Source organism: Schistocerca cancellata, chromosome 2 (assembly GCF_023864275.1).
Source record: "Schistocerca cancellata isolate TAMUIC-IGC-003103 chromosome 2, iqSchCanc2.1, whole genome shotgun sequence".
Taxonomy (NCBI): Eukaryota; Metazoa; Arthropoda; class Insecta; order Orthoptera; family Acrididae; genus Schistocerca; species Schistocerca cancellata.
Genome location: NC_064627.1, coordinates 1,038,361,800 through 1,038,376,766, shown reverse-complemented (window position 1 = coordinate 1,038,376,766; position 14,967 = coordinate 1,038,361,800). Strand labels below are relative to the sequence as shown.

The 14,967-nt window shown below is 40.4% G+C and overlaps 1 protein-coding gene across 1 annotated transcript in view; it reads left to right on the top strand.

Annotated features, from left to right (window-relative positions):
* The window catches only part of LOC126163016 (very-long-chain (3R)-3-hydroxyacyl-CoA dehydratase 2), a 77,003-nt gene that overhangs the window by 38,639 nt on the left and 23,397 nt on the right, over positions 1 to 14,967 (top strand). The window contains exons 4-5 of the mRNA XM_049919883.1: positions 4,789 to 5,018; positions 10,026 to 10,204. Coding sequence (XP_049775840.1) covers positions 4,789 to 5,018; positions 10,026 to 10,204 — 409 coding nt within the window. The remainder of the gene's footprint in view (positions 1 to 4,788; positions 5,019 to 10,025; positions 10,205 to 14,967) is intronic.

Genomic DNA, 14,967 nt, shown 5'->3' with positions numbered 1-14,967 from the left:
GAAAACCAGTACTAGGCAAAGAAGGGAAAGCTGAAAGTTGGAAGGAGTATGAAAATGGATTGTACAAGGGAAATGAACTTGAAGGCAATATTATAGAAAGTGAAGGGATGTAGATGAAGATGATATAGGAGATATGATACTCTGAGAAGAATTTGACAGAGAATTGAAATATCTAAGTCGAAACAAGGCCGCTGGAGTAGACATTCTGTCAGAACTACTGATATCTGCGGGAGAGCCAGCCATGACAAAACTATTCCATTTGATGTGCAAGATGTATGAGACAGGTGAAATTACCTGACTTCAAGAAGAATGTAATAATTTCAATTCCAAAGAAAGCAGGTGCTGACAGTTGTGATATTACTGAACTATCTGTTTAAGTCATGGTTGCAAAATACAACACAAATTATTTACAGAAGAATGGAAAAAGTGATAGAAGCCTACGTCAGGGAGGGTCAGTTTGGGTTCTGGAGAAGTATAGGATCATGCAAGGCAATATTGACCCCACAACTTGTCTTGGTAAATAGGTTAAGGAAAGGCAAACCTGTGTTAATAGTGTTGCAGACTTAGAGAAAGGTTTTGACGATTTTGAGTGGAATATACTATTTGAAATTCTGGAGGTTTGTTGTTGTTGTGGTCTTCAGCCCTGAGACTGGTTTGATGCAGCTCTCCATGCTACTCTATCCTGTGCAAGCTTCTTCATCTCCCAGTATCTACTGCAACCTACATCCTTCTGAATCTGCTTAGTGTATTAATCTCTTGGTTTCCCTCTACGATTTTTACCCCCCACACTGCCCTCCAATGCTAAATTTGTGATCCCTTGATGCCTCAAAACATGTCCTACCAACCGATCCCTTCTTCTAGTCAAGCTGTGCCACAAATTTCTCTTCTCCCCAATCCTATTCAATACCTCCTCATTAGTTACGTGATTTACCCACCTTATCTTCAGCATTCTTCTGTAGCACCACATTTCGAAAGCTTCTATTCTCTTCTTGTCCAAACTAGTTATCGTCCATGTTTCACTTCCATACATGGCTACACTCCATACAAATACTTTCAGAAACGACTTCCTGACACTTAAATCTATACTCGATGTTAACAAATTCCTCTTCTTGAGAAACGCTTTCCTTGCCATTGCCAGTCTACATTTTATATCCTCTCTACTTCGACCATCATCGGTTATTTTACTCCCTAAATAGCAAAACTCCTTTACTACTTTAAGTGTCTCATTTCCTAATCTAATTCCCTCAGCATCACCCGACTTAATTTGACTACATTCCATTATCCTCGTTTTGCTTTTGTTGATGTTCATCTTATATCCTTCTTTCAAGACACTGTCCATTCCGTTCAACTGCTCTTCCAAGTCCTTTGCTGTCTCTGACAGAATTACAATGTCATCGGCGAACCTCAAAGTTTTTATTTCTTCTCCATGGATTTTAATACCTACTCCGAATTTTTCTTTTGTTTCCTTTACTGCTTGTTCAATATACAGATTGAATAACATCGGGGAGAGGCTACAACCCTGTCTTACTCCTTTCCCAACCACTGCTTCCCTTTCATGCCCCTCGACTCTTATAACTGCCATCTGGTTTCTGTACAAACTGTAAATAGCCTTTCGCTCCCTGTATTTTACCCCTGCCACCTTCAGAATTTGAAAGAGAGTATTCCAGTTAACATTGTCAAAAGCTTTCTCTAAGTCTACAAATGCTAGAAATGTAGGTTTGCCTTTTCTTAATCTTTCTTCTAAGATAAGTCGTAAGGTCAGTATTGCCTCACGTGTTCCAACATTTCTACGGAATCCAAACTGATCTTCCCCGATGTTGGCTTCTACCAGTTTTTCCATTCGTCTGTAAAGAATTCGCGTTAGTATTTTGCAGCTGTGGCTTATTAAACTGATTGTTCGGTAATTTTCACATCTGTCAACACCTGCTTTCTTTGGGATTGGAATTATTATATTCTTCTTGAAGTCTGAGGGTATTTCGCCTGTCTCATACATCGTGCTCACCAGATGGTAGAGTTTTTTCATGACTGGCTCTCCCGAGGCCATCAGTAGTTCAAATGGAATGTTGTCTACTCCCGGGGCCTTGTTTCGACTCAGGTCTTTCAGTGCTCTGTCAAACTCTTCACGCAGTATCTTATCTCCCATTTCGTCTTCATCTACATCCTCTGCCATTTCCATAATATTGTCCTCAAGTACATCGCCCTTGTATAAACCCTCTATATACTCCTTCCACCTTTCTGCCTTCCCTTCTTTGCTTAGAACTGGGTTGCCATCTGAGCTCTTGATATTCATACAAGTGGTTCTCTTCTCTCCAAACGTCTCTTTAATTTTCCTGTAGGCAGTATCTATCTTACCCCTAGTGAGACAAGCCTCTACATCCTTACATTTGTCCTCTAGCCATCCCTGCTTAGCCATTTTGCACTTCCTGTCGATATCATTTTTGAGACGTTTGTATTCTTTTTTGCCTGCTTCATTTACTGCATTTTTATATTTTCTCCTTTCATCAATTAAATTCAATATTTCTTCTGTTACCCAAGGATTTCTATTAGCCCTCGTCTTTTTACCTACTTGATCCTCTGCTGCCTTCACTACTTCATCCCTCAGAGCTACCCATTCTTCTTCTACTGTATTTCTTTCCCCCATTCCTGTCAATTGTTCCCTTATGCTCTCCCTGAAACTCTCTACAACCTCTGGTTCTTTCAGTTTATCCAGGTCCCATCTCCTTAAATTCCCACCTTTTTGCAGTTTCTTCAGTTTCAATCTGCATTTCATAACCAATAGATTGTGGTCAGAATCCACATCTGCCCCAGGAAATGTCTTACAATTTAAAACCTGGTTCCTAAATCTCTGTCTTACCATTATATAATCTATCTGATACCTTTTAGTATCTCCAGGATTCTTCCAGGTATACAACCTTCTTTTATGATTCTTGAACCAAGTGTTTGCTATGACTAAGTTATGCTCTGTGCAAAATTCTACAAGGCGGCTTCCTCTTTCATTCCTTCCCCCCAATCCATATTCACCTACTATGTTTCCTTCTCTCCCTTTTCCTACTGAAGAATTCCAGTCACCCATGACTATTAAATTTTCGTCTCCCTTCACTACCTGAATAATTTCTTTTATCTCGTCATACATTTCATCTATTTCTTCATCATCTGCAGAGGTAGTTGGCATATAAACTTGTACTACTGTAGTAGGCATGGGCTTTGTGTCTATCTTGGCCACAATAATGCGTTCACTATGCTGTTTGTAGTAGCTAACCCGCACTCCTATTTTTTTATTCATTATTAAACCTACTCCTGCATTACCCCTATTTGATTTTGTATTTATAACCCTGTAATCACCTGACCAAAAGTCTTGTTCCTCCTGCCACCAAACTTCACTAATTCCCACTATATCTAACTTTAACCTATCCATTTCCCTTTTTAAATTTTCTAACCTACCTGCCCGATTAAGGGATCTGACATTCCACGCTCCGATCCGTAGAACGCCAGTTTTCTTTCTCCTGATAACGACGTCCTCCTCTGGAGGTAGCAGGGGTAAAATGCAGGAAGTAAAATGTTATTTACAACTTGTACAGAAACTAGATAGCAATTATGTGCCAAGGGGCATTGAAAGGGAAGCTGTGGTTGAGAAGTCAGAGAGACAAGATTGTAGCCCATCCTTGATGTTATTCAGTCTGTACATTGAGCAAGCAGTAAAGGAAATTGAAGAAAATTTGGAGAAAGAGTTATAGTTCAGAGAAAAGAAATCAAAACTTTGAGGTTTGCCAATGACTTTTATAATTTTGTCAGAGACAGCAAAGAACTTGGGAGAGCACTTGAAGGGAATGGAGAGTGTCTTGGAAGGAGGATATTAGATGAAGATTAACAAAAGCAAAACAAAGTTAATGAAATGTAATCAGATTAAATCAGGCAGAGCTGAGGATATTGGATTAGAAAATGAGACATTGAACTAGTAGATGAGTTTTGCTATTTGGACAGTAAGATAACTGATGATGACCAAAGTAGAGAGGATATTAAATCTAGACTGGCTGTAGCTAGAAAATTACTACTGAGGAAGAGAAATTTCTTAACACTGAATATAAATTTAACTGTTAGGAGATCTTTCTGAAGATACACATGTACAGTGTAGCCTTGTATGGAAGTGAAACATGGATGATAAGCAGTTCAGACAAGATGAAAATAGAAGCTGTTGAAATGTGGTACTACAGAAGAATGCTGAATGTGTATATCATGTAACTAATAAGGGGCCACTGAATAGAACTGGGGAGAAAAGAAATTTGTGGCGTTACTTGACTAAAAGAAGGGATGAGTTGTTAGGACACATTCTGAGGCATCAAGGATTTGCCAGTTTAGTAGTGGAGAGAAATGTGGGGGATACAAATTGTAGAGGGAGACCAATAGATGAATACAGTAAGCAGGCACAAATGGATGTAGATTGCAGCAGTTATTCAGAGTTGAAGAGGTTTGCACAGGATAAAGTATTGTGGTGAGTGACACCAAACTAGTCTTTGGACTGAAGACCACAGCAGCAGCAGCAGCAGCAGCAGCAACAACAACAACAAGTGACTGAAATGGGAGCCAGGTGAGGAATTTCTGAGAAGAAATCAAGAAGTTGTTGAGTAAAACTGCCAGAGAGGTTCACTAGGGCAGAGGTATAAGCTGTTACTTCATTATTTTGTTTTCATAATATCAATGCTTTCTTTGAATGTTTTATTAGTTTTGTTTCTGCTATTCCATGAAACTGTGATGCCATGGTTGGAATTACATGTAATATACATTTTTCAGATACTTCATGCAGCCTTGAAGCTTGTACCATCCAGTGTAGTGGTAACAACATTCCAAGTCTTTTCACGAGTATTTGCAGTTTGTGGTGTTCTTCTTGCAACTCCTACAGCACCACTTAGTATTGGTGTATCCCTTGCTATGTTGGCTTGGTCTATATCAGAAATAACTCGTTACCTATATTATGCACTGAACATTGCAGGATTTGTGCCATACGCTTTGATATGGTGCAGGTATGTATGAATATATGACTAAATCCTTATTTAATTTATTTGAATTAAAAGTTATTCACTTCCTGGTTCAGTGCAGTTGGTGAGAGGGTGGGGAGTGGGAGTAGCATTTGGCATTAATGCTGAAAAATTAAAATTTGCAACAAGAAGTAGACTCATTCTATAGGGATATGTATGTGGACAGTTATTTACAGAAAGGGGAAACAAAGACATGTTTTAGATAATTAAGATTAAAGTCTTGAGAACCAAAAACTTTTGTTTGAGCAAATTACACAAAGAATGCCAAGATGAGTTACATAATGAAGAAGTTTCAAAAGACAATGTAACCAACCAAAATTTCAAATATTGAGGAAAGATACAGTCCACTTCTAACCATTTAGAGGAAATGTTTATCAGTGGCTGGTGCAAAACCAAGGCATTGCAGGTTGGCATTTAAACTAGTGTTCATCTTCAGGGTCCACAGTTTGGGGGGTGGGGAGATGAGGGGTTTGTGGTATTTCATTACTTCTGTGGTATTTCACTACTTCTGTGGTATTTCATTACTTCTGTGGTAAGAGTTTAATTTTGGAGCAATCATTCTCTAATGATGGTTCCGAGATAAAAAGAAATATTATTTGAGAAGGGTTAAATGTAGCCAGTTATTGTACTAAACAGAAAGAACTGATGCAAATAAGGTATGGAGATGCTGTGGTGAGATATATGAAAAATGAGATTTAAGTCGTTATTTAAAGAAAGACATTTGGATACACAGGGTGAGTCACTAACTATTGCCACCAAGAATAACTCTGAAAGTATGATAGGTGCTGAAAAGCTCGTGGGACAAAAGTTGCATGGGACAACAGGGGTCACATAGTATGACGTTGGTTTTTTGTTGCTAGGTGGGGTCACGTCAGAGATATGAAGGTCAACTTTGTTTTTTTAAATGGGATGCTATAGTTTGGTATTATTTTCTGATAGCAGCTATCGAGACAGATCAAGTGATGTGTAACAGTAACTTCTTTGAAAGTCAATGAAGGTCACAAAGGTGGCGTGAACGTCTGTTTACAGAAGGTGTTCGAAGTGATGACCATTGGTATCAAAGCAGTGCTGCAATCTTCTTATCATGGATTGATTGGTATTCCTTATCACTTTGGCACATATTGAAGCACATGCTCTGACAATTCTCTTTCCCATATCTTCAGGTGTAGTTGGAATGTCTTTATAAACAATGTCTTTTACGAATCCCCCCAAGAAAAAATTCAGGGACATCAAGTCTGGCTAACAAGTCAGCCACTACACATCTCCTCTGCATCCAGTCCAACGATTTGGTAATTGTCTCTGCAACTCATTTCTAGCCATAAGCAAAAAATGTGCCGGACATCCATCGTGTTGATAACACATTCAGTTCCTTGTTCCTAAAGGTATTTCTTCCAATAAAAGACCTAATGTTTCTTGCAGGAATGTGGTGGTGTACTTCCTACCAGTGAGATTTCCTTCGATGAAATAGGGGCCTGAAATTCTGTCCTCCAGAATCCCTACCATACATTCATTGACCATGGTTTTTGGTGGGCTACTTGCCACAGCCAACATGGATTTTCAGTTGTCCAGTAATTCATGTTATGCAAATTAACATTTCCGTGGTTTGTGAATGTAGCCTTGTCAGTGAGCCCATCGACAGAATTCAATGCAATGCATACAATCTGTACCAGTTAATTCTTGGTGAAGAGTGATATGGTAAAGATGATATTAATGGTGATGCAGAACATGAACAACACTACTCTGGCTCATGCCAGATTCCCTTGCGATTTGATGCAAACTAACAAAAGGATCTCGAATCACAGTGGCAAGAATACCAATTTCTGTTTCCTTGTTCGTAACTTTCCTTTGCCAGATATGTTTCCGATGCATTAAAGATCCAGTTGTTCTCAATTTATCATACTCATATTTAAATTTATGACATGTAGAGTGAGTACGTTGAGTATGTCTTTCAGTGTATAAGTCTCTAGCTCTCACTGAATTTCGTTGGCATTGTCCGTAAATGAGAAGCACATTGACTTGTTCTTCGAAGGAATACATCATTCACATTTGCTTGATTCGACGATACTAATCTTACCATTCCTATTAGTGTTATATTGTGAAACCATTGAATGGTGTTTACATATCAATGGCACGTTAGATGTATATGCCATATTCGGTGAATATTTACTATTTGCACAATGTACGAGAGAGAATTGTCAGAGCATGTGCTTCAATAAGTGCCGAAGTGATAAGGAATACCACTCAGTCCCTACTAAGAAAGTTGCAGCACTGCATTGGTACCAATGGTCATCACTTCGAACACCTTCTGTAAATGAACATTCGTGCTACCTTTGTGACCTTCATTGACTTTCAAAGACCTTACTGTTACACATCGCTGGCTTCGTCTCAATAGCGCTCTCAGAAAATAGCTAGCCAATAATCATATTACATATTGAAGCCATCTACTAAAGCTGTAATGCTTTTCCATGCAATAAAAGCCCTGATTCAAATATCAGAATTTTAATAATGAACTGTTCATTGTTACTGGAGACTATGAAGAAAGCTGTTGCGATGTTGGTAGGTTTAGGTGAGCTGCAGCTATGGCATTGATTAGCAGGTGCCTTACAGTTTCAATCGTCTCAAAGTTGTGGAGCAATGAGAATTTTGTGTTTGCAGCAGCAGCATATTCAAGAAATGAAGATTTTGTTATGGCAACATAGAGATTTCTGAACCAGCACTTACTCAACTTGTGTAGATTCATGGAAGGAAGGCAGTTTTAGAAGTTTGTGCTGGCAGAAGAAGAAACTTTGCATCAAAAACTACATGGTCTAGAAGTCACTTCAGGATGCAGAGGCCACAAAATGTTGAAATTGTGTGACAGGCATTTGTTTAATGGTTACATACACTGTTTCAAATAAGTGCAAGTTGCTGTTAAAAATTCTAATTCACAATTGAGGAGGATTTTAAATTTAAACATGAGGTCCCATTCTTATAGGAACTTACTGAGTACAACTGGACTAAACAAAGTTCATCTGAAGATTTGCAGCAAACTTGTTCATTTACCTTAACTCTGATCTCAGGTGATGGATCACATTTTCATATGTCATGCTGTGTGAGAAAACACAACAGATACTGGGCAAGAGAAGTCCTTGAAGACATTATTAATTTCTTCTCCATTCTGAATACATTTCTGTTTTGTGTGCTGTAGTTTGTTTTGGTGTCATGGGCTATTGATTCTGAGGGAGGAATTTGATAACTGATTTGTATCCAAAAAATTGAAGGGGTATTTTGATACCGTAGAATTGTGTTGCTCACTGCATTACTGGAAAAATAATGAGATAAATTAGAAAAGAAATACTTTATAAAGAATGTTCTAAGTGCCATACTAGGAAACTGACTGGTTCTAGGTGCTAATAAGAAAGTTTTTACAAGTGGTTCTTACAAAGAAGAAAACAGCAACCAGCCACTGTTAATAATGCTGTTTATGTACCCAAATAGTGTTGTTACAAGTTTTGAACTAACAGAGTCCTCTTCAGACTACTGTTCACATTTATCTTACATTTGTTATTGTTTACATCAATTGTTGGCCTTTTTTTTAAGAACTAATGTAAACAACAACCAATGTAATATCAATTTTGAAGAGCTGTCTGAAGATGAACTTGGGAGTTCAAAAATGGTAACAGCACAATTTGTGTAGATAAGTAAAATTATTAACTGTGGCTGGCTGTTGTTTTCTTCTTTGCAAAAATCAACTTGTATTTGTACACAGCCACTGTCTCAAAAATGTCAGTTTTCTACAAAATAGCAGGAAGAAAGTTTTTGTTCAAAGTGCTCTTAATGCTAAGGCACAACATTTTATTTGTGATATAAAAATACAGAAATACAGCATTAAGTTTTTAAGTTGTAGAACTGTAGTCAACAAAAACCACTTCTCATATCTCTTTAAGTTTTGTAACTCCAGATAGAAGCACAGCTTGGCATAAAGTCCATGCATAATTTACTAACACATGTTTGAAAGGCTTTCACCATGATTTGGGATGTTGATAAAGTCTAGGAACATTCAACAGAACACCAAGAACGCAATAGCACTGAAAACACATTTTGTGAAAAAATGACACATAGAATATTTACTATTCCCTTCTATTTAGATTGCATTTAAACAGCAGAAGGTGATATTCAATAAGTTGATTTTAGTTGCTTTCTGAGAGCACATGAAGGCCAAGGGTCACAAAGATAGGTTGATGACAAATGAAGTACTGAAATGTGCTATATGTGAAGTAGTCAGGAAAACAATAGCGGAAATGATGATGAGGGTAATGTAGAATTTCAGTGTGAGTGATTGTGGGACACTTGAATGATGTTACATTTAGAATGAAGTAAATGTAAATGCAGGAAAAAATGTGGGAAATATTGTTCTTTCAAACTATGAAATGAAATTCCGATGCCTGGCAACTACTGCTCGGCAATTTAAACCTGAAATCTGGGAGATCATTATGTTGTACCTGGACGGCACAGTGGTCAGTGCATCTACCTAGTAAGCAGGAGCCCCAGGTTCAAATCCTGGTTTGGTGAAAATTTTCAACATTCTCCATTGATTTAAATCAGTGCCCACTGGTAACTAATGTCATTTGTTTCTGGATGTGTTTGTCTGGTTTTGAAATATATAGATTGTTCAATATGTCAAATAATGCTTTTGTGGTCTGGAATAATCAGATTTCAATCAGTTATATTCCCGAGCAGACAGCATGGCTCCAAACGGAAAAATATAAGGCTCAAATATCATATCCTAGTACTGACAAAATATTATGTACAACATTTTCACATTTTTCGAAATACATCTTTCAGTAGGTATGTATCATTATTGTTCCTTATTTGACTGATGAGAGAGGGGATGGAGAGAGTGAGAGTGAGAGTAAGAGTGAGAGTAAGAGTAAGAGTAAGAGTGAGAGTGACTTCATGTGTGCACAAACACATTTGTGTGTGTTTCTTCATAATTGTCCACTTATTTTCCAGGTATACTTTTTTCATGGTTTTATATCCAATTGGTATAACAGGAGAACTGCTGTGCATGTATGCTGCCCAAACATACATTTCAAAGACCAACATGTGGAGTATCAGTTTACCAAATCCATTTAATTTCACATTTAGTTACAGCTATTTTGTCATTATTATTATGCTGCTTTACATACCAAGTAAGTGAAAATCATGACTGATTTTAATTATGAATACTTTTCAAATAATATGTATTCTAGAAAATATATACTTGCCACCATTTTACGTTTCTTCTATCATCTGACTGGTGATAGGATGTTTTGATAGGATATTTATTTGTGTGGCTAGTAACCAGTGTGTACGTTTTGGGAGCCATACTTCATCAGAAAACTTTAATAATGACAGTGTGTTTTTAATAACTTTGATTAGTTTGTGCTGATCATAAATATTTCAAGAAGAATGAATCTTTTTTTTTGACAGTCTAATCATTGGATGATAGATGTCTTTTATTTTTTCCACACTGTGAACTTAGTTTATTTAGAACAAGTATTTTACAAATCCATTAAACAGCACATTTTCTAGCTCAGGGACTTTTTGTTCACTGGATAAATAAATAATATATTTTAGCAGCTGATGTCCTCACACTTTTCAACAAAACTATCTCATTTAAAATGATACATATCACACAGCAACAGATAGTACAATGACATCATTTCATGGTATCACTGGGAGTAGTAACATTTTGATGAAGAAATTGTCAGTTGAGTAGTGACTAAAAAGTAAATGAAGCAGAAAAATGCCTACTACTTCCTTGATGTTTCCCATCTACTGCTACTTATTGGTGTCTGTGTTTATTCTGTATGTAAATTTGCCCTATATTGTGTTACATCACGTAGCAGCACAGGTATAATGTTAATAAACTGCATTGAGTATTTCTCACATAAATTGGAGAAATGTGCCCATTCCATATCAGATGATCAGAATAACAAGCACTGCATGCCGCATAGTGTATTTGCACATTACAGGTGTTTCCTCTTGCATATTCAGATGAATAACAACATGATTCTTATATTTCCAAGATGTATGTTTAATAGTGATCTTCCAGGAATACTGTTGAGCTATTAGTTCCATTTTATGCACAGTAATTCAATGGTCAACCCAGTCATCTTCTTCAGGTGCTACAAGCTGTGTTGTTATTTGCAGTTGCTGCCTGCAATTGCATAACAACTCATCTCGGAGCACCTGAAGAAGATGTGTGGGTCGCTCATGTAAATAATGTGCATGAAATGGAACTAACAACTCAGCTGTAGACACAAAAGCAAAACACTGATTAATCACACATGGAAAACATTGCTGTGGCCAGACTGAATCATAACTGCACCTTATAGGAGAGGAAACAAGTGGTGGGGGATAAGGAGGCAGTATGGGGTGGCGAGGGAGGGGAAACCAGGGTGGAGTAGGGGAAGATGTAATGAGCTTGTGGTAGTATGCAGGGACATGGTGTGGATACGGTAGAGCTGCTAGGAGCAGTTGGGAGATTTGAGGAAGAGGGAAAGTAGCAGGAAAGGAGAGAAATAGAGAAGGGAGAAAGGACTAGGAGGTATGTTGGTGGAATGGAAAGCTGTGTTGTGCTGGAGTGGGAACAGGGAGGGGATAGGTAAGTGAAGGACCGGGGCTAGTGAAGGTTCAGGCTAAGGGGGTTATGAGAACATAGGAAGTTTTGCAGAGAAAGTTCCCATCTGTGCAATTCAGAAAAGCTGGTGATGATAGGAAGCATCCAGGTGGCACAGGCTGTGAAGCACATTGTGTTTGGCAGCATGTTCAGTGACCAATTGGTCCAGTTGTCTCTGTGCCACAGATTGTCAATTGCCACTCATGCAGACAGATAGCTTGTTAGTCTTCGTGCCCATGTAAAAAGCAGCACAGTGGTTGCAGCTTAGTTTTTAGATCACATGACTGCTTTCACTGGTAGCACTAGCTACTATCCACTTAGGGCACCAATCAAACCCGTGGTCCCATGCAGCAGGGCCCAAATGCAATCGCTGTGAGGTGGGCACTGGCAGGTGGCCAGGTGTTGGCTGGAACAGATGAAGCAGCATAAAGGGCTGGCAGCCATGAAGCACCTCCTTGAGAAGCTGTCAAGGGCTTCCTTGGGAAAAGATTGAGTGATATATTTTTTCATCTGGGTTTTGAATGTACAGACATCGCTCCATCTCTCCATTGGGCTGCGGATGAAAGGTAGGGGCTGTAACATGCTGGATGCCACTCTTTGTACAAAAATCTTCAAATGTTGAGACACAAACTGAGGGCTGTTGTCTGTCACATGCATACATGGCTGTCATCTTTGAGAGGGTCGTGGCCAGAGCCACCATGGACAGGCAGCGAACCATGTAAGGAAATTTTGAGAAAGCATCAACTACTTCAAGCTAAAATGAGTTAAGGAATGGACCTGCAAAATCAGCATCAATACGTCCCCGGGGGTGCAGGAGGGCAGGCCACAGAGAAAGAGGCATGTGGTACTGCGTGATGGGTGGCACACTGCAGGCAGGCTTCCACAGAGCACATGATTTCATTATCAACACCTGAGGGCCAACTCTGGCGGGCTAGCAATTTTGTACGAGAAACATCGCAATGGTCCATGTGGGAAAGCACATGATGCCCTGCCACAGTGCAGGTGGGATCCTAGCTCTGAGGGCTGACTCTTCAGTAGCCAATAGTAATCCACCATCGAGAACTGAAAGATGGGAGAGCGAAAGATTTGATGCTCTGCTCAGTGATTTATCCATCCAGGTGCTCCCCCTGCAGGTCCAGGGGTTAGAATAGGCCCAAGGTATTCCTGCCTGTCGTAAGAGGCGACTAAAAGAAGTCTCACACATTTCGGCCTTTGTGATGGTCCCCTGTAGGGTCTGACCTCCATTTTTCAAAATTTTCCCGAAGAGCGGGCCAATTGGGGAAGGGCACCTTACATAGTGCATCATGTCCATCATGCGCTGAGACCTATCACATCCTTCATTGATGTGGATCTGCACTTTTGCTCATTTTCCAACTGTTAGGTGAGGTCACCCTCCTGGGTGCATATTTTTCCATCAACTGTGCAGTATTGTTTTCTGCTCTGATGATGATAATGGACTTGTTTACTTGGTTGCACCTGATATTCAGCACGGTAGCCAGTCCGTTGTGGTGGGGCTGCCATGTACCCTGTTGGTTGTAGACCTCTGACCACACAGGGATCGCTCTGATGATGCCTGCTCTGTTAACTGTACACATACGCCAAGGAGTAGGTGCCTGTCACCCTGAGGGATCAGGACTCCTGGCAATGCCCATCCTGCCACGTGGCCTTTGCTGTGGCTTGGTGGCGCCTGTGGGGAGGGCTCCTGGTCAGAGTGGGTGGTATCAGGGTAGATGACCCGCGATGAAGCGTAGTACATTATCTCTTGGTGGTGGTCAAACACCAGAGGTCTCTAAGTGTTCACAGGCTCAATTCAGTGCACAGAAGTATGACCATAAATTGTTGCCCTCCCTGGCCACACCATGGGAGGAAAGTCAGGCTAAGGATGGCAGTGGCTCTTACTCGCTCCGGTACCTTGTATGTTTGAGAGCTGATGGGGTTTCTTTCATGACGATGAAGCCTCAGTTTTTTGTTGAGCATTTAGAGGACAAGTTTGGGGAGGTGGAGGGCTTGTCCAAAATGAGATCTGGGTCAGTCTTGATCAAAACAGCATCCTCTGCCCAGTCACGGGTGTTACCCACTTGCAACAAGCTGGAGGATGTTCCTGTAACCATCACACCCCATAAGAGCTTAAATATGGTTCAGAGTATCATATTTCACAGGGATCTTCTTTTGCAGTCCGATGATGAGCTGCGCGCCAATTTAGAACGGCAAAGTGTACGTTTATTTGGCATGTCCATTGGGGTCCAAGGGATAATCAGGTTGCCACCAGTGCATTCATCTTGGCATTCGAGGGTGATACATTACCCGAGAAGGTCTAGGTGACAGTCTGCTGCTGTGATGTAAAACCCTATATCCCTCCTCCAATGCGGTGCTTTAAGTGTTGAAAGTTTGGTCATATGTATTCCCGCTGTACTTCCAACGTCACATGTCGAGATTGCTGATGCCCATCACATCCCAATACTTCCTGTGGCCCACCTCCTTTCTGTTGCAACTGTGGAGAGCACCATTCACCTTGCTCGCCAGACTGCAGGATTTTCCAGAAAGAAAGGAACATCATAGAGTACAAGACCATGGACCGACTGACCTACACTGAGGCTAAGAGGAAATTTGAATGTCTACATCCTGTACGCATGACATCGTCTTACACCACCGCTACAACAGTTCTAGCCCCATCAGCTCCACCAACTCCAGTCACCTTTCAGAGCCAGAAGACTACACCTTCCCCCTTAATGGTGGGGGACACTTCCCTCTGTGTTGGTCCTGCACCACCTACGTCGGAGAAGCGTAAAACTTCTTCGGCTACTCTCGCTAGAAAGGGGTCCCTTGGATCACTCCCTTCTCAGGTTCCTGCTAGTAGGAAAGATGACACCTGCCAGTGGCTGAAGAGCCCAAAAGCAGCTGCTCACAGGGCTTCACACTCATCCTCATTCCTGGAGATTGAATCAGTGAAGTCCTCCCAGCCAGGGAAACCCAAGAAACAATGAATCAGTGAAGTCCTCCCAGCCAGGGAAACCCAAGAAACAATGAGAGAAATCCAAAAAGAAGGTCCCCAAGACCAAGGGAAGGTGGCACCGACACCATTGTTACCTCCAAGCTCTGCATCTGGGGATTAGGTGGAGATTCTGGCGTCTGCTGAGGACCTAGATCTCTCCAGACCCTCAGACAAAATGGATATAGACTGCTCAGGCAAAAAGTTGGTGGCAGCAGGTGACCTTGAGGTGCAAACTGCCTCACTGAATGTTCCATGCCTTCCCAGTCTCAAGATGACATCATCCTCCAGTGGAATTGTGG